The 19,508-nt window shown below is 50.5% G+C and overlaps 1 protein-coding gene across 4 annotated transcripts in view; it reads right to left on the bottom strand.

The window, feature by feature from the left end:
- The window catches only part of HDLBP (high density lipoprotein binding protein), a 40,260-nt gene that overhangs the window by 5,621 nt on the left and 15,131 nt on the right, over positions 1 to 19,508 (bottom strand). For 3 of the 4 annotated variants that reach the window (XM_080409666.1, XM_080409665.1, XM_080409664.1), the window contains exons 2-25: positions 15,621 to 15,688; positions 14,977 to 15,089; positions 13,896 to 14,050; positions 13,129 to 13,344; positions 11,272 to 11,478; positions 10,583 to 10,798; positions 9,907 to 10,113; positions 9,585 to 9,692; positions 8,923 to 9,027; positions 8,394 to 8,472; positions 7,580 to 7,719; positions 7,170 to 7,274; positions 6,799 to 6,912; positions 6,382 to 6,468; positions 6,088 to 6,219; positions 5,566 to 5,784; positions 5,188 to 5,220; positions 4,525 to 4,746; positions 4,076 to 4,294; positions 3,229 to 3,367; positions 2,358 to 2,512; positions 1,634 to 1,738; positions 800 to 934; positions 67 to 210 (exon numbers count right to left, since the gene is read on the bottom strand). In XM_080409666.1, coding sequence (XP_080265792.1) covers positions 67 to 210; positions 800 to 934; positions 1,634 to 1,738; positions 2,358 to 2,512; positions 3,229 to 3,367; positions 4,076 to 4,294; positions 4,525 to 4,746; positions 5,188 to 5,220; positions 5,566 to 5,784; positions 6,088 to 6,219; positions 6,382 to 6,468; positions 6,799 to 6,912; positions 7,170 to 7,274; positions 7,580 to 7,719; positions 8,394 to 8,472; positions 8,923 to 9,027; positions 9,585 to 9,692; positions 9,907 to 10,113; positions 10,583 to 10,798; positions 11,272 to 11,478; positions 13,129 to 13,344; positions 13,896 to 14,050; positions 14,977 to 15,052 — 3,318 coding nt within the window. In that variant the 5' untranslated portion in view covers positions 15,053 to 15,089; positions 15,621 to 15,688. The remainder of the gene's footprint in view (positions 1 to 66; positions 211 to 799; positions 935 to 1,633; positions 1,739 to 2,357; positions 2,513 to 3,228; positions 3,368 to 4,075; positions 4,295 to 4,524; positions 4,747 to 5,187; positions 5,221 to 5,565; positions 5,785 to 6,087; positions 6,220 to 6,381; positions 6,469 to 6,798; positions 6,913 to 7,169; positions 7,275 to 7,579; positions 7,720 to 8,393; positions 8,473 to 8,922; positions 9,028 to 9,584; positions 9,693 to 9,906; positions 10,114 to 10,582; positions 10,799 to 11,271; positions 11,479 to 13,128; positions 13,345 to 13,895; positions 14,051 to 14,976; positions 15,090 to 15,620; positions 15,689 to 19,508) is intronic. The other variant, XM_080409667.1, reaches the window with a different exon arrangement.

Below are 19,508 nucleotides of genomic sequence, written 5' to 3'. Positions count from 1 at the left end.
CATGCTGTGCTTCCTATGCTTAGAGACAAACAGCATCCCTCCTTGCACCCTCTCTTGACCTCTCACCTGGCTTTCATCATCCTTGTCGGGGAACTGGATGTTGACCTCATGCTCTGTGCGTATCTGGGTGATCACTGCTCCCTTCCGCCCAATGATTTTAGGGTGATACTTGGGATCCACAGTGACTGTCAGCTTGAAGCTTCGCAAGGCCTAGAACAGGAGAAGCAGAGTGAGATACAACAGCAGGGAACAAACCACAGCTAGTCCAGTGATGTCGATCTAAAGTGCCAGCATCTCCTTCTGGCTTCTGAGCTGCATGGAACAGATTCTGCAGGGCCATGCTTGAGTGTACATGGCTACAGAGAAGTACCCAAGGCATCCATTTGCTAGGGCCTTGTGCTTTCGCCAAGTTGAGCGGGAAACTACAAGTAGCAAACAACCATCCAACTCATTCCTCGCCTGTTTATTCAGAGCTATGATAAGAATTCAATGAGAATAGGTACAAAGAGACTCCCAGCACAACGAGGTTCCCACCCTGCAGTGTCTCAAAGGTACATGAAGGTGTGACAGAGCCCTGGACAGTCCAAAGTTACCTTCGCAGAATCTCAAAATCCTCCTGTCAGTTCATGTTAAAGGACCGACATTTGGGTAACTCACTTATGAGCACCCCATACCCACAGAGCAACTAAGGGTGCTCTTAAAAAGTGAAGGGCTCAAGGAGTCTGCAACTTCTGAAAGGAACACCCAGAGGCTAAAGCCTTGACTGGCTGGAAGGAAGGAGGACAGGCACAGGCCTTACCCGATCCTCTTGTTCAGCCTGCAGCTCCTTCACTCTTTCCATCAGCCCGGCCTTGGCACGGTCCAGGTTGGCGGCCAGCCCAGTGATGGTGATGATATCTGACTGCAGCTCAGGAGCAGGGACCTGGATGTTCACCTGAGTGACAAGTAGCAATTATCATTTTGTATCACTGCTCGTTTTGTATCACTTGTGATGCCTGTCACTGCAGGTTGGCATCTCGCTGATCTCTCCTGCTGCCAAGACCAGCTCCCATCCAGACAGCCTAAACCACAGACTCGCAGAATGGCTGAGGCTGGCAGGGACTTCTGGAGGTCATGTGGTCCAACCCCCCTGCTCAAGCAGGGCCACCTAGAGTCGGTTGCCCAGGACTAGACGGTTTTTTAATAGAAACCTGTTTCTTCAGCCATTATCAGATTGCAGGGCTTCAGCCCCTCACCAGTGTCTGTCAGCCTGGAGAGGCTAGGAAACAAATACGTGTTCAGTAGCGCTGTCTGCAGCCAACCTGTGTCAGCCCCAAGAATCTCTGTGGGCTTCTGGGGAACCCTCCCAAACAGGTAGCAGGCACAGCAGAGATGTTTCCCATGGCCTAGGAGGAAAACGGTTCTCACACTGGTCATGCAACACTCAATGCATCAACACCAGCCATACAGCTTCAGCGTGAAACCTACTGAGTCCTGGAGCCAGGGACTGAATCATTTTCTTACTACAGAGCCTGTATATTTCATGGCCGAGCCACAACAGTCCTGAGTAGGTCGCACTTGACTGCCACCACCACAGAAATGGTCGCTTAGATTCTCCAGGACAGAGGAGATGGGAGGAAGGGCCACAACTTACTTCAAACTCATCCATCATTTTGCGAATCCCACTTCCTTTCTGACCAATGATGTAACGGTGAAGATCAAAGGGAACTTCCACCTCAATGGTGACAGGAACCAGAGCCTGCAGGGGAGGGAGCAAAGTTTACCACTAGAAAGACTTCTGTCTTTCAGCTTGCCATATACTTGCCCAAAAGAACGTGTTGCTGAACTGAGGTACATTCCTTTGTAGTCAGGATACAAACTCTACAGGAAAAGAGAACACAGCTGCGAACACCAAGATGACTTGTTGGGTGTTAAAGCATTTTTTCCAAACAAGCTATCTTAAAACCTGCCTCTGGGGACAGGCCGTTTGCACATCCTTGGCTTCCATCTAGCAGAGACATGGGAAACATCACTAAAGCAGCATGGCAAGGTCTGCTAAAGTTAGAAAACCAGACTCCTCTTTCCAGCTGTGCTCCATGAAACAAGCACGTCATGCTTTTATGGCACATAACTTGGGGCTGCCTACAAGCTCTAGCAATTGCGAGGATCAGGCGCTATGATTCAAGCTGCCAGTCTAAATCACAGAGCAGAGGGTTTCCCTTGAGCAGTACACACCAACTCTACAGTTAGCATCAGTGATCACCTGGATTGCAACCTTGACTGAGTAGCTTTTATTACCACCAGTAAAGCCCGCAGTGAGCTTCTCGCATCAGGGCATCACTACATTACAGGGCTAAGGGGCTTAGAAAGCCACATACCTGCAGCGCCTCCTTTGCTGCCTCGCACTTCTCCCTGCGGCCAGAGATGATGATGATATCACACTTCTTTGGAGAGCTGGGATCTGCATCCTTCACATCCTTGCCTTCCCCACCTTCCTCACCATTCTCCTGTACAACTGCTTCTGCAACAGGGGCTGGAAACATGGGAAGTCTCATGTTAAAACGCACAGAGCCCACTCCTTGCTAATTATCTTCCCCTCTAGATCCTTAGGCCTAGCCTGGGCTTTGACACAGATGGTCAGACACTACTGCCTGCTATGGAGGAGGTCACTCCTAGCACAGGCAGCTTGCCATGGCTTGGCCTGGAATGAGCAGAACGAGGACATCCACTGAGATGTCTGCTCCACACCTCTCTGCACAGCGCTGATAATGCCTCTGCCTGCACAGGAAGGACCTGCAGCTGCACTGTGGAAGCAGAGGCTGTTAGTGAGGCTGGCAGTTTCCTCTCCAACACGGAAGCTCAACAGCACAGCACTGGATGTCACAGCAGGCTGGCTGGTGCTCGGCTGCAGTATGCAGCAGGCCCCAGTTGTGCTGAGTTCAATACACCCAGCAACAAGCGCATGAGAGCTCAGAGAGACCTTGGTAAACCTTTTTTGCCAGCGTAGGTCCTCATACTCCCTGCACTGTGTGGTGAGAGCACATTCAGAACACCTAGGCCTGCAGTTTTACCTCACAAAATTATTCCCTCGTTCCAAGAGGGCAAGGTTGATGCTAAGCCCAGATTCAAGGATGCTGCAGGAACACCTGGGATCAGTTCTACATCAATTTTACACATAACATCTCCACTGATACGGAATGTAGGCTGCACTACCCCAAATACCATGAGAACATGCATCCACAGGTATACCTGGGTTCTCCTCCCTGTCAGGGAACTTGATCTGCACACCATAGTCCCGGGTGATCTGCTGGATCCGGGATCCTTTGGGGCCCATAATGGAGCGGTGGAACTTTTGTGGGATGGTGCACTCGATTGTCACTTGAGCTTCCTATGAGAAAGGAGAGTTGTTTTACTGTGACACAGCCTCTTTCACACCAGAGAACAGGATGCTCGTGCATGGTGAAATCCGTAATGGACATAGAGAGGAGTTAGAAAAGATAACAGCTGCTGGCAGGGGAAGAACTGAAAGTTTCCTAGGTTCTTTCTTCTCTCAGAAAAGTTAGCAGAGGATTTCTTAATGAAGGCTGCTTCCAGCCCATGATATTGAAGGCTTCTGAGACCACAGCTCAAGCTCTCTATTGCCCCGAAGGGGAGGAAGCATTAGAAGAAAGGAAAAAGATAAAGGAAGGAAGGAAGGGAAGAGAACAGGTTTAACAGCTGGCTGCTTCCAAAAGTCAATACTAACAGCACAGGAAACCCCAGAGAGCAACCACTACCAAAGGCCACAAAAAGGCACAAGAAGGCTTCAGTCTTTTAATACCTAGAAGTACATCAAGGAAGGGTCTCCTGTTTCCACTCCTAAAAACTAAGATGACGGTCAGAGGAGGCAATTCATTCATACAGTATTGCCATTCTGGAGTCAGCTGCCATTCGTCAGGCTGGGATCTAACATCTGCAGACCCTGTATGTTGATAGCCAAGCTTCAAATCCCAGAACTACTGTGAGACTTGTTCACATGACGCTTGGCTCTACAGCAGATTCAAGGAGGGCACTGCTGAATCAACTAAGTATAGAAGAGACTTTTCCTGCAACGTACCAGGTCCTCGATGATCTCCTGAATGCGTTTCTTGGCTGCCTCCACACAGTCCTTGGCTCCTTTGAGAGTGACTTTGTCGCTCTGGGTGCCAGAGCGTGGGAAGCTGACCATCACACCACCATACTCATCTGCAATCTCACGCAGAACTTGCCCTCTCCGGATGACAAAGTGGCGGTGGTGCTTGGGGTCAACCACCATGGAGTCTTCAACCACATTATCCTGCCAACAGATGACAGCCAGTCAACCCTGCCTGTCCTGGTGATAAGCACAAGTTTGCTGCACTCAACCACAATCAGTTTACAACCTTACCCCAACAAGTAACAGCAAGGAGGATCTTCCTGAGCTACCATGAAGGGCAGCAGATGGTTTTAGGGCAAGCAGGTCTTTCACACTGACTCGTTACATCTTGCTACCATGATAGGCAAGGAAGTAGAAAAAATAGTTCATACCAGGTTCTTGATGAGGGCCTCCAACTCCTTCTGTGCCTCTTTGACAGCCTCCTCCGTTCCCATGATAGTAATCAGCTCCTGATCTTTGTCCTCAGAGGTTGGGAAGATGATGCGGGCCCCAGTGTTGTCACGCACCTTACGGATGTTGCCACCACCCTTACCAATAAGGAATTTGTGGTACTCTGGCTTCGCACGAAGGTCCACAGTGTAACTCTTTGTTTGCTGAAAGGAGTCAGATACCCATGAAACATGTCAATATGTAGAAAGTACAGATCAGCATCCATAGTAAGCATGGAGTTATGTTACCTGCACCCACATACACAGCACTGCAAGAACAAAGTAGATGCAGCGCGCTGTCAAAGTCAAAAAGGTTTACAATGTCTTAAATTAAAAATGTTACCCAAAGATGTTCTCAGGGCTGAAAAGACAACTCTACATGCAGCACAAATGGTGAGAATATGAGCCGAAAATAGAAGGGTCTGACACTCACACAAGGCAGCATAACCATTTGCTAACCAACTGCTGCAAGCCAGGCAGCAGAGGCAACCAACTGATCAGGAGAACATGTTGACATGCTGATATTAGAAAGGGTTTTTTCTCGCTGTTAAAATAACCAATCAGTCACAACTCAGGGCAAGGTTTGGTCACCCAACGTTCTCAAACCTGGATATATGCAGTGAAATGGAAGAACTGGAGCTGGAATTCAGAGATCAAGAAAAAAGTAAAGGAGACATGCAGAGTAGGCTGTTTTGGAGAACTGTGGATACCCAACAGCATTCACACCGCAGGAGCAGGGAGCCTTAACTCTTTGAGTATGTCTCCAGCCTGGGCAGAGAAGCATTACAGCCAGTTTTACACATGGGGGAAGAACTAATTTTCACAAGGATGGAAGCATAGTTTTTTCATCATCCAAACTGTACTCAAATCCCTTGAAAGAGGATTAGGTTGTCCCCTGCCAGAGGCAGGGGGAAACACTTCAACACCCCCAAAAAAACAGCTAGCCCAAACAATCTGCTCCTTCCCCTATGAGACAAGTCTCACCTTCTCCTCTGCCAGATGCAGCAGCTGTTTCTTGGCTTTCTCCACATCCTGTGCTGGGCCCCTGATGGTCACAGTGTCACTGCCAGAGCCCTCGGTGGGGAAGTGGATGTGGACTCCACCACACTCCTCCATGATGGAACGGATGAAGCGGCCTTTGGCACCAATGAGGGAATTGTGCAGTTTGGAAGGAATAGAGACCTCCACCTCTGTGATGTTGGCCTAAGACAGGACAGTACCAGCCTCTTGAGTCAAGCTGCAGAAATGTGTTTGCACCCAACTCTGCTTACCCTCTAACTCCCACCTTGCTAGGAGCTTTATAGATCTGGAAGAAATGCCTGACCAGAGGGGTTTTAGACTGGCTACTCCTGACAGGATCAGCCACAAACTTAGGTTTATGAGTCAAGAACAGACTGACACATTTGTCTCCTCCCTGCCCTCACCCATTACAACCATGTCTGTATCTCTGTCTTCTAGCAACATTTTCCGGTCCCTCAACAGCAAAAGGCCAGTTGCTTCACTTACCAGCTCCTTCTGGATGGCAAGAATCCTGTGGCGAGCAGCCTCACAGTTTGCTCTCTTGCCTGTGATAACAATAGTCTCTGAGTTGCTGTTCTCTGCTGGGAGATCAATTTTGGTGTTGCTTTCTTCACGAATCTGCCACAAAGGAAAAAAAAATCATCTCAGAAGTGTCCCATGTCAGAAAAAAGCCCTTGCAGGCTATATTTGACATCACCAATGAGCAGAAGAGAGCATCCAGTGGCATTTTGCTGCAGGCAGTGATCATCATAAGCACTTGAGATAGGAAAAATATCTCACCTTCTTGATGTTGGCACCTCCTTTCCCTATGATGTTCTTGTGGAACTGTTTGAAGATGGGGACAGAAATAGAAAAGCTGTTTTCAACCTAAGGGAGAAAGGAAGAGAGAACTGAAGTTTACGCTGTCGTGGAAGTGAGGCCTGATCTCAGGAACTCTGATAAACAAGCTTCTGACAACAGGCTCAGACCCAAGGAAGCTCTCTATATGAGAGACTTGTAAGAATAAACAAAGGCAAGTACATTCCCCTATAGCCTTCAATAACAGGTACTACCCCCCTGCCTCTATTCAGCCAAAACAGCGTCGACAGCTCCCTCCCTCTTGAGGTGTTTTAGCTCTACCCAAGCCAGTAGAGCTCTGCTTTGCCCCAAGGTTATCCAGGCATGTAGGAGGGAACAGCAGACAGAAGACCTCCTTACCAGGTCTGCCACCATCTTTTGCATGTACTTGGTGCACTTCTCCACCTCATTTTTGGGACCTCTAAGTTGGACGATGTCACTCTTGTGTGCAGGGTCTGGGAAGTTGATGATAACCTGCAGGCGTGGTCACTTATAGTCAACTCAAGCAAATGCAAGAACCCTTGTGTCAGACACATGCAAAGGTTGGGGGGATCCTACACATCCCCTTTTCCCATTCAGAAAAGGGTAACGGTGTTAGCGGCCTCTAGCTAAAAGAACTATCATCTCAGACACTTCTCTGAGCTACAGAGCCACTAAAGTTACGACTTCAGTGACGACAGGCCTACTAACCATGTAGGAAATAACCCCTCTGGATTCCTAAAAAGCCTTACCTCTGGGAATTTCTCCCGGATTTCCCGGATCCGCTCACCCTTCTGTCCAATGATGGTCCGGTGGAATTTCTGCTCAATGATTAGGTCCTTGGTGCGTTCATTTTCCTGATGAGAACAGAGCTCACACTGAGTGTTCAGCAGGAGAGCCATATACTTTTAATTACCAGTTTGCTGCCTGACAGTTTACTTGCCAGCACCGTCCCTCTTTTCTCTAGACAACATTCACTCTAGGTTGACAGAGAAGGGCTACCCAAGGGAATAGAGGAAGACGTTTGCGAAGAGGAACTTGCACTTGTCATGAGACCCAAGTGCTCGGTGGGCAAGGGGCGCACACCCGCACCAGAAGGTTACAAGGGAACACGAGAGCCCAAACCCTGCAGTCTCCCAAACATCACATCCTACTCACTTACCATACGGGAAGCGAGTTCCAGCAGCTCTTTCTTGGCCTGTTGGACCCCCTGTGGGTCTCCTTCAATTCTGATCAGGTTGCTCTTCTCATTGTCCGGGGGAATGCGCACAGACACCTTGTAGAGGTCCTTAATCCTGTTAACTTCAAGGCAAGGACTGTGATGACGCAGTCTGCCAGGCAAAGACTTGGAAGCAAGGCACCTTGATTATCACTGCTTAGAGGCTGTTTTAAGAAGTAAACCTGCCTCTGAGGAGGGCTCAGTGGGGTAGGGTTGAGACAGGGGAAATTGCCTCTTCACCCTGGAGTTCAGCGAGAGCAGATCTGTGCCACACAAGAACCTGTACAAGTAAATACTGTGGCATCTACAGAGCCAATTGTTCACTTGTCAGAGCGAGGCATGTTTCTTCCCCAAACAGTATCACATTTAGAGCAGAAGATAATCATTCATTTCTATCCCAAATTCTTTTCTGGGGAGAAGCTCACCAAGCAGATTTCCACCACCCACAACTGGCTGCTAAAATGTAATCCACACAGAGCAACTTCAAAATAATTATAATAAAAAAAAAAATTCAAAACATTTCCTCCAGGACACGTCAAAGTAATTCCGCTACTGTTCAAGCTCCCAAGATACTTTCACACATTAAAGCCATCGCAAGGCCTCACTGCCCGTTTATCTCCTTGTACCACCACCACTCCAGAAAAGCAGAGGAAATGTGATGGAGACAGCACACTGGGTGAGCTACAGAGCCCCCGATACGATCTACTAAACATGGAGAGTCTGAGCATGGGAAGGACTAGAAAGGCACTCCACTTACTGTTAGCTCCATTCTTGCCAATGAGGTGTCGGTGGAATTTGTGGTCAACGTTGATTTCTGCGTAATCCATCCGGTTGATCTAAAAAGAATTGTATAGGGCCAGGTAGGGTAGGCCACAGCTTCTGTCTCGTGCCCTAAGTAACTGCCTACTGCCAGTATGACTCACCAGCAGTCAGCTACAAGCACTTCTCCTGCTATTAAGCAGAGCACAAGCATTCCTCTGGTTTGAGAAGAGAGCATTATGCTCATGAAACATTTAAAAGACTGATTTATATGCCTCTCCAGCTATAACAAGGAGAATCCTTCCTTCTCTGTATCAAAAAATTTAAGACCAGCTGCTCATTTTTTAAGAATGCTATGGATGAGTTTCATAACCAAGAGGTGTCATCCACCTGCCACACAATTTGTCTTCTGCAAGTTCTATTAAGCATGTCAAGACATCATATGGATGTGATAAACACCTCATCATCTCTGCTCTGTTGCCCCTTCTTCCCCCAGTTTCTTACTGGAACTAGTAATACCAACTCACCAGATCCTTGACCATGACTTCAATCTGTTCCTGAGCCACATTCACATCCTCTGTAGGTCCTTCCAAAGTGATTTTATCCTCTCCTTCAGTGAATTCAATGTGAACCTTGAGATGAAAGACAATGAATCTCTTAAGAATTTTCCAAGATCCAAGCCAGGCCAATGCTGTCGGTCAGGCCTACGCCATCGATCCCTGCCACTAAGAGACGCGCTCCTTCCCAAAAAGTACAAACAAAATTCCCGCAATTTTAGAAGTCAGTAACTTAACAATTTTGGCCATATGGCAGTGCCTAGAGCCCAAGGCTCTGGTGCTGTCCCGGAGTCTGCAAGGGCTTTGGAGAAGTTACTCATCTAGCCTTTATCTAGATACCATCTAACTCACCAGGGAGAAGCCTTGTTGCAGCCAGCATTTCCAGGTATCCTACTACATCAGTTCTCAAAACAGCACCACATAAAGCTTCCTTGGAAGGGCTCAACCATGACAATAACATAGGATGAGCAGTGTTTGCAGCAGTAAAGAAGAGGTTTCCTTTTAATAGCGAAGACCTGTGTCATTTGCCCCTGGTTTTACCCACGCTAGAATATATCTCTCTTCCGTGACGAGTGATCTGGACTAAACCATTTTCTACACTGGAGGTGCTAAGCTAACCAGCTCATCCATACCTTTGGCATCTGCTGAGTTATTTTGGCCAGGTTCTGTCCTTTCTTTCCAATAATGAAACGATGAAGCCAAGAGGGGGCAGAGACCGAGGAGACGGTAAAACTGTTGGCCTGAGAGACAGAAAAACAGAGCAGCTGTTTGATGGACAAACTGGAAGAGGCCTTCACAACAATTCCGTTCCAATTCCCATGCTGCACCTCCGGTATTGACTTCTAAACTGCACCTCTAACGGCCCAAGAGAGTCCACCCCCACTACACCTGTCAGTGCTCACAAATGTATCTTCATGGGACCTTCAAAGAAGGCCTAGCCCATTTTGTCAGTACCTTTGCATAGACTTCAGTCAATGCTTGCCCAAGTTTTTCAGGCTCGCCTCGCAGTATCACCGTCTCCGAGCTACTGTCAGTGGGTGGGATCTCGACAGAGACTCCAGTCTTCTCCAAGATCTCCTGCAGGGAATTCCCCTTGGGGCCGATGACATACTTGTGCTGGGACTTCTTCACCTCCACTGCAATGGTAGTAGTCTTCTTTTTCTATAGGGAAAAACAGGAAAGGAAATATATTTTCCACAAGGAAAAACAGCCCAACAACCCACAACAAGGATATTCACAGCAACATTGGCTGTGGGAAATAAACTGGAGTGACATTCACTCTTCAGCAACTTCTACTTATGTAGCAACTTTGATACTGTCAGCTGGCCACCACTGTAGATGTCACACTTCTATCCTTCCTTAGTAGCACCGGTGTGAGCAAGAGCCAGGGGAGCTCTTGGTGGCCTGCTAACTCCCACGATACAGAAAAGCGAGAAATCTGTCACCTCCCTGATAGTATTACCCCAGCTCCCACTCTGCTGAGTGAGGAAATGGTAAGATTCAGGGTCATGTACTGCAAGGGCTGCTGAGCCAGATGCAACAGAGGGATGCACAAAAGTAGAACAAGAAGGGAAGAGTGCCTAGGAGCAGGTGCCAGGGGAAGGTGGGAAGCTTTATGGACCATCCGTACCTTCTCTTCATAGATCTTCTTAACTCGAGCCACAGCCTGGGCTAGCTGCTCCTTTTCTCCTGTGAAGACTATCTCTGTCTTGTTGACGCTGGGTGGAGGAATGTTGATGCGCGTCCCTGTGTCCTGCATGAGCTCACTCACCAGCTTGTTGTAAGGGCCAGCAATGAAAGGGTGGTACACTTTCTCCACGTCCAGCCGCTCCACAGCACGCTTATCCTGGAAGAGCCCACAACAGACCTTGGTGGGAACTGCCCTCTATATTACAGTCTCTGCCAGGCACAGCTAAGTTCCCAGGGCTGTCCTGCCTGACACTCTGGCCCAAGCAACCTTCTCAGTTTGTGGGCTTGTAGATCTCCACCTCTTTCAGTCTACAAATACGGTTGCTGCTGCTGCTCCTTATTTACGATATTCACCCCTGTGATTTCCTGCCTTATCTCAGCTGGCACCTAAGACGCTTCACTTCAACTATCAAATGCTTGTTTTGACTTCAGAGATGGACAAAACGCAGCACAAGAAGTTGCAGGACCTGGCAGTGGTGCTCATACAGCCAGTGGCACAGTATAAGTCTCCATTCAGACTAACATTAGCCACTGACTGTAGCCATGGTGGCTACAAACTTCGACTATACCATGGGGAAGCAAAATAGCTGACCAGCTAATGCCATGAGAGAGATCACTGTTCTGAGGTACCTGCTCAGCGGAGATAAGCAGGATCTCGTGCCGGGCCTTCTCAATCCCTTCTTTAGTGCCGGTGATCTTGATCTGGTTGCTGGGGTCATCTGGGCGGGGGATCTGGATTTTAGTTGCAGTTTTGAGCTCCAGGTCCTGCAGCTTCTCACCATTCTTTCCAATGACAAAACGGTGGTGCTCCTTGGGGATGGCAACTGTCGCTGAAGCCTGCAACACGAGAACGAAGCATCTGTGAAAAGCCTTGCCTGCACTGGCAGATCCACAGGAACAGAGCCAGGGAAAGCAAGTTAGATGCTGCTCAGTGGTACTACTGAGGAGCAAACACAACGCCTTCCCAGCACATTTTTGAGGGCTGACACTGTACCAGTTGATCTACAGTGCCTATATACCAGGGGTATAAACCCCACCTTTCCCTCAAAACCCTTCTATTTGCGCAGGAGTAGCACTCTGAATTAGCAAAGGCCTTTAGATACAGATGAGGAGGTGCCTCTCCTCCAGTGTAAGACACTGCATCAGTACACCAGACAGCAACTGAGATGACAGCTCACAGGTGGAGTTTATCTGAACTCTGACATCTGCTGCCAAGGCTACAGAGAACAAGACATGCAGTATGACTCCTAGGAAACAGAAATTCAACACCAGAAACCTACTCCAGGAGGCAGGCAGCTAGAAGATGCTTACCGCTACTTAGTGGTAAGGTGTCTTCAGTGTAGCACATGCTGCTCCTGGGACTGCTTCTAGAAGGCCCCACATGGAAAAGGGGTCCCAAGAGCTTCTCTCAATCTACTATTAAAGGGCTGGTCTATAAAAGGGGTTCCTGACTTCTTCCCTTCTCACTGAGTTTTTACAGGTCTGGTAGCTGACGACTGCTATCGTGCTCTTGATTCCTGTGATTATGTAACTACTAATAGCAATCAGGCAATTACAAATTAAGCTATAATAGAAAAAATAAAAGATCACGTGGTGTGACTTTTCAGCTCTGTGTACCTGTACTGGAGCCAGCCAAGCCTCAGAGAAGCTGGAATACAGACACACCTTCCAGACCTGGGGCCAGGGCAGTAGGAGGTATATTTGAGAACAGTGGCTCATGGATCTGTGGTGGTACGACCTGAACTGTTTTTTCAGATGCACATTATGTAGTTTTGTTCCTTTCTCTTTCCTCTGGCAGGGTATGACACAGGGGCTGAACAGCACTAAGCAGACATGGTATTAACATCGCATTAACTACCTTTGACATTATACTTTAAAACACACTGTAACACCTGGCTGCGATACATCCTAACAAGAGCTACCACCCTGATTATGAGCTCAAGAATCTTAAGGTAAGAGATCAAAACCTAGAGGACTGAAGCAACTTAAACAACAGGTTTGTGGCTCCTTACCAGTGTGGCTTGAGTTACACAATGCAGAACCCTGACCCAAAGCTTTTGGCTTTTGGCAGGACTTCCTTTTCTCTACTTTTCTTTCTCCCAGCCTTCCACATTCTCCTCTGAAGGACTTCAGGAAAAGCACAGTCCCGTTCTCACACACTACTAGCTTTGTGTGTGAGGCTCCTGCACCCCCTCCAGCACCAGCACCTCAGTACAAAGCCACTGTTTGCAATTCAAGTGTTCCAGAGATTGCAGACTCCACGCTTCATGCAACACCACGGCCTGTAATTACCTTGGAACCCTATTTTAAGCCTCATTTCCATTCCAAATTGCCAATTGTGTGCTTTGAAAATATATGGCAAAGCTGAGTTAGTCATGTAATAACGTACCTCTTTGGCTTACAAGCACACATGCCCAAGGGTCTCAAAGCATTTGCGAGTCTTGGAGAAGAGCAAAGATGAAGGCAGAAACAGTTAGATGCCCTCACCTGAGTCTGCAGTCGAGCGACAATCTCCTTCCGAGCCTTCATGACTGCTTCCAGCTTGCCAGAGACCATGATCGAAAGGCCCTGGTCCTTCGCGAGAGACAGCTCCAGGTGAGCTCCTGTCTTCTGCATGATGTCAAGGCAGATCTTGGCCTGCTCGCCTTCTCCAAACTGATTCATGTCCTTGTACTTCCTCTCCTCCAGCGGCACATGGAACACCTGCTCAGCCACGGGACAGACAAAAGCAGGGCACAGCAAGGTGTCAGTGTGCTTTTGATTGTCAGTGCCTCCCTCTCTTATTGCCATACAGGAGGACTTCACTGGCGTACTAAGTTCCCAGATTCATGTGACCCATCAGCCTTTCCAGTGGAGGCACCAGCTGCAACTAAGGAAAGTACGAGGGCACTGCAGCAGGTAGTCTGTCCCAAACTGAGTGCCTTCCTAAAGAACGTGCTGGGGTGGGGGGGCGGGGGAATACTCTAAGGGATTAGCACTCACTCCTTGCATTTTGCAGTCCTCCCTTCAGGCCTGTTCCAGCTATCTGTGCAACAGGGATGCAGAGCTTTTTCTGGACAGTTTTTCAACACATCCCTCCCCTGCAGAGCAGTCCTAGCATTCAGCTGCAGTCTTCCTTGTGCCCCAGGGCAAAGTACAGCAAAGACGCAGTTAATCTGACACGCTAAGGGATTTCATACTCCAGGGAAAGCTTCACTTTACCTACTTTGGGGAGGGATGAAAAGGAGGGATATAAGACACCCACTTCCACCAACCTGAGTGATGACAGAAGCCTTTATTGGTCGGATTTTGCTCCAGGGCCCAGCAGGTTCCTGGGCAGCTTCCAAACATGGGGCTTTTTCAGGGAGCGGAGGGAAGGCTTCCTTGTAGGTTGGAGGATCATTCTCTTCTTCAGAGTTTAAAGCTGTTACTGGGGTGAAGCAAACAAGGCAATTGAGATGCTCTCCCCACAGAAATGCCCCTATTTGTAGGCAGTGCAACTCTATTTAGGCATCATTAACAAAGGACAACAAATGACTTGTCCACTACTATTAATCCTATTACAGTTATGCTTGTGGAGCAGCCAAGTCTGGAGCACAACTGACCCCAGCACAGCACAGATTGCAGTAGGTGCCATGAACAACCAGCCTTGTCTGAGCTGGCACTGTGGATGCAGGAAGCAAACGTGCAAGTGAATGGTGGCAGCAAACACAGCACATTATCGCCAGCTTTGTTGAGAGGAGCTTAATCAGGGGAGAACAGGCCGAGCAGAAAGAAATCAAAAGGAACAGAGCAAGGCTGTAGGTCAGAAGGGGACAAGACAGACATATGCCCAGGAAGAAGGCAGAGAGAAGCAGAAGCACTCTAGTTGGGGCAGAGTCCAGGGAAAGCCTGTACCTTATGTTCGACTCAGCTGTGCACTGGGCTGTGCCAAGCGGGCCAGCTCGCAGCTGGAGAATGGGTGCCGAAACCCATCAGTGAGTCAGTTAATACAGTTATACTGACTTTCCCCAGCACCTGGCTGAGCAAAGGAGGAAGTGACAATCCAGCACACTGATCCCATGAGGCTCTCTTGCGGCCCAATGACCCATGCTTGCACATGCCCTGCCCCATGGCTGACAGCATCGCTAGCCAGAGCTCTGTGAAGATCTGACGCTTGCCTCCGCCTGGCCCTGCACTGTGCAGCACCACTGATGTGCTCCTGTTGGTGGAAAGCCAGTGTCTGGCAGGCCACCAGTCTAGGAATGGTGAACGCCATGCCTGGACACTTAGGGGGAGCCGGAGGCATGGAGCGAGCTTAGCTAACAGCAAGGAACCTTGCCTGCGCATCACAGGAACCCAACTGTGTCTCCTCACCTTTCACCTGCTGCTGAGTCAGGCCACTGCGGTGTTCGGCAAAGCTCTCCTGGGTCAAAACTGCCACGGAGCTCATCGTCGACTTCCCACCCACACACAATCCGGGTATGCCACTGGAAGAGACAGAGGAGGCAACACTATTACCAGCACCACTCAAGATGCACACAAGTCACTCCAGGAAGACAAATTATGTGTTTACTGAGCACTTTTCCAGTTGGCCTCTTGAAAAGCACCTACAGTGCCCTGTTCTCTTGCTGAACCAGACAGAAACTCAGGGGGATTTTTCCTCATAGCACAGTGGGCATCAAAACCAAAGCTCCTCATTAAGAAGGCAGAGGATGTGCAGTCTAAGGTGGCTGTTGGAAAGGGGGACACCAGAAGCTGTTAAAGCATACTCTAATTAATCTATCAATTATTAATGGTGTGCAATTTTAAGACGAGTATCCGAAGGTACACGCAGTCAGTGCAAGACCATTGTGTAACCCTGGAGAGAAAACAAAAAAGGGCCCAGGATGCTGCCTCTTCCTGAAAAACTTATTTAGGTGCCTGAACTCCCACTGACTTAGGGATACACTCAGAAAGCCCCTGTGACAAGCAAGCTCAGCAACAGCAAGATCTTTGACTCTCCCAAAATAAGAACTTACCAGCTAAATGGTCAGTAGCCAGAGAGTCCGTCCTGTAAGCTGCCCGTTTGTCAGCCTGCCAGCTTTTGCTTTATAGGAAAGAAAAAAAAAAAGTGACTGCTCCAAGACAACAGGAAAACATGACACCCCTCTTACTGTACCTTTCAAAAGAGTACCACCTATACTGTGTTTCCAACTTGCACCCTATCCAAAACATTCTCACACTGAGTCATATCTCACCACACTTTACCTGTCATGTTTTACTAGAGCTACAGGCAACACCACCCCTATCTATTTCAACCTCACCAGCAGGAAACCTGGAGTAGCTACTCTTTCATCACACCAGCGACAAGAGCAGCCATCCAGTATCAGGCAAAAATACAGTCAATTAATAACAGATGTGCAAGACAGACATGAAATTTCAGGGTTGCAAGCAAGAGCATCAACATCTAGTCAGAGGAGACTAACAACCTGAAAACCTGCCAGCAACACTGCCATCAGTCAGAAGTTAGGAATGTAGTTTAGTGGAGCTTGGGTGAATCAACACAGACATCCTCACAAACTAAGGCAAACACTAGGGCTATCCACACACAGCTGCTGGTCAGTCCACCTCTTCATTTTTTATTGTAGTAAGATCATGCACCAGACACTGAACTGTCTCCAGACCTAAGTCTGCAAGTCAGAAGAACAAAGCCCATGGTGGTTTACATGGGCAATTTTAAATGCATACAACAAGACGGAACCAGGGAAAAAACATCGCTGTTGGTGGGAGCTTTAAATCTCCTGTATCCGGATTTGCAGATCTACTGAAAAAGTACTTAGGAATATAACTAAAAGTGTAAAAGCTGGTACAGTATACACTCTTCCAGATGTACAACACTTCCCCACACCTGGAGTCCCCCCCAGCAGTTACACATGCTCTGGCAGGTCTCGCACTCTTCTAAAATCCAGTCAGTGCTTCTGACAGCTCATGTCACCAGCAGCCCTCTCCCGCACAAACCCTGCAAGTGCTGCTCAGACCTTCTTCTGAACAGCAAACTCTGACACTTTTCAGTAAACTGACAGTTGCCATTTCTGACCTCCAAGTGCACCAGAAAAGGCTCCCAAAACCACAGCATCATTGATGCGGTGTCCTACATCACGCTTACATTGTGACACAGTACAGGAAGGTGACAGCAGCAGAAGGAATGGAGGGAAGAACAAGGACAGCAGTAATGCAACAGGGCCACACAGGCCTGATCTCCACCTCAGTGAAGGGTGAAGTATTTTCCCCTACTTCAACATGTCTCTTATCAGGCACAAGGTAACACCACCTGCGCTATCGAAGCAACAGAGCTAATGCTGCAATTAATCCTGTAATGATCTGCCACAATGAGGTAGCAGCTACCAGGCCAGCCAGCCAGCCCACCATGCTGTTTGAAGCACAGCTGCTGCAGCGTCAAGAGGCTCTGCAAGACGTTTGCTGGTATATAGCAAAGGGTGGCTCAGAATCTGATCTCAGAGAAGTACCCGAGTTCTCCTCACTAGTGGTGGTTACCCCAAGGTGCAACGCAGAACCAAGGAAAGCACAGTAACGCACCTGCCCCAGGGTATTCCAGCAAGGCCTGCAGACTCAGTCTTGGCTCCTCCAGCCCACTGGGTCACTACTGAGGTGCCACCACCCCACTGCAAGCTGCAGACAGGAACGAGGGCAGGAGCAAGAAGCATCCTAGACATTGCAAGCAGCTGATGAAGTCTGGCTAAAGCCTTGCTAACAGCATGCATGGATGTGCTCATAACTCTCATTTCTCAGGAAAGCACCACCTGGCTCATCTTGCATGTGCTCTGCTCCTTAGAGGAGGAGGGTAAGGATGACAAGTCAGCAAGTGACACCCAATATAGCTCCTGCCAGAGTGCCACAACCTCAAGGCACAGCTGCTGGTTTCACTGTGTTCACACCTGCTGCAGAGATCTTTCTTCCCTGTAGCCTCCACCTCGGAGAACAGCTAGACATTCAAAGAGAAATCTAAGGGCAGCAAATGAATTTCTGCTTCATCACCCATACAGCAAGCTAAGAACAAATGCTCTTCATCTCCAGTAACCTCAAACATCTGGTATATTTATTGTAGGCCTCAGGAATTCATCTCTGGCCAAAATCGGAGGTGGCCATCGGAACGGCATTTCAAATGTAACATCAAAACCAGCAGCCCAGGCATCACATATGGAGCCTACACATCCCCAACTTCCCACTTTAGGTTTTGAAACTAAGGTTACAGCTACGTCATGCCAGCGTGTGGCTGACTGGGTCAACAGGTTTTAAACTGCCTAGTTTATACACCGTATATAGTGCTGGTTTTGTGTGCCACAAGAAGTTTCAGAAGTCTGGGGCGCGCTTAAAGAGAACGAAATCATCCTAAAAATAACCTCCAGCAAGGGCCAGACCTAACCACCCGGGAAATATTTGTACAAAGAGAAACTAAAGCAGAGCCATGAGTTACATTGCCAACACAATCAGTACTTGTGGACAGAAACGTCAGTTGTGTGTTATCTAAACTATATATAATAAAAATATTAGCATTTTTCTAATCGAGTCAGCTGCAGCCAGACGCAGCTAGGATGGCAGGCAGCAGCAGGGCTGGGCTGGCTGTGGCAGCCGCCTTCTGCCGCCAGGCCCTTGTGCAGTGTAGGCGACCCCTTGGCAGGCCAGGGGCCAACTTGCTTTCTGAAGACTGGGCTCTCCCGGAGCCCGAGGGCCCGGGCCCCGTGGCCGGGGTGGCGCAGGCGGCAACGGGGCAGGGCCGAGCCCGCCCCTCCGCACCGGCTCCCGAAGCGGCCGGTGCCCCGCACGCAGCCAGACGCACACCGGGCCGAGCCCTGCGTTTACTCGTCCACTACCGCCACGGCCCGCCAGCTCCCGGGCTGTGCCGAGCTCTGCCGCTACCTCCCACCGGGCCCGGGGCAGGGGGGCCGCGCACTCCAGGGGCAGCAGCCTCGGGGAGCGCCTCCGGCGTGCGGCAGCGCCCGCGGCCCGCTAGGGCCTGGCCCAGGACGCCAGGCCGAGGCGAGGCGGGGCGGGGCGAGGGAGCACCGGCCTCCACGGCCCAGGCCAGGCCAGGCCAGGCCGGGCGGCGCCGCCAGCGCCACCTCAGCACTTGCCGGCACCGGGGGCGGGGCGGCGCGGCGGGGCGGGGCGGCGCCCTTAAAGAGCTCGGCCGGGCCCCGCTGTCACCCGCGCCCCCCGCGCGGGCCGAGCCGGGGCGGGGGGGAGGGGGCGCACACCGACGCATCCCCCGGGTGGCACCGGGGCCGGCGGCAGCCGCGGGGCAGTGGCAGCCCTGGCCCGGCGCGGCCCTCCGGGGTGCAGGCCGGGGGGGCCGCATCAGGCTAAGCGGAGGGAAGATGCTCCCGCGGGGGTCCAGGTGACAGCCCCCGAGCACGGCTCTGCGCCGGCAGCGAGGCGGGCGCAGGGCTGGGCAGGCACGGCCTGGGTCCCCCCACCTCCGCGTCCGCGTAAGCACGTTCCCGGGGGCCCAGGGAGCAGGGCCGAGGCGCTAGCCCCCTCTAGCCACGACGGGAGCGGGCCGCCCGGCCGCCGCCACCCGGGGGAAGGCTGCCCCGCCTGCGGCGCTGCGAGGGATGATCGGGTGCCGGACAAACGCCCGCGCCGGCCGTTTTGGCTCGTGTCGGGCGCAAACCCTCCGAGCGGCCGGGCCGCCCTGCCCCGCGCCGCTAGCCCTCTCCGCCCGGCGAGAGAGCCACGCCGCGTCCCGGGCCGGGCCGCCCCCTCCCCACGCAGGCGCAGGGCCCAGCAGCGCGGCTACGGGACGGCGCCGCAAGCAAGCGCTGCCCGACAGCTGTTGCCGGTACCGGCCGAGGCCGCGCCGCCGGCTGCCCTGAGCGGCTCCCGACGGACTTTGCCCGGCCGGCCGG

The sequence above is a fragment of the Falco punctatus genome (assembly GCF_963210335.1).
Source record: "Falco punctatus genome assembly, chromosome: 13".
Taxonomy (NCBI): Eukaryota; Metazoa; Chordata; class Aves; order Falconiformes; family Falconidae; genus Falco; species Falco punctatus.
Note: the sequence above shows the minus strand (reverse complement) of the source record. Positions and strands in the feature narration are given on the sequence as shown.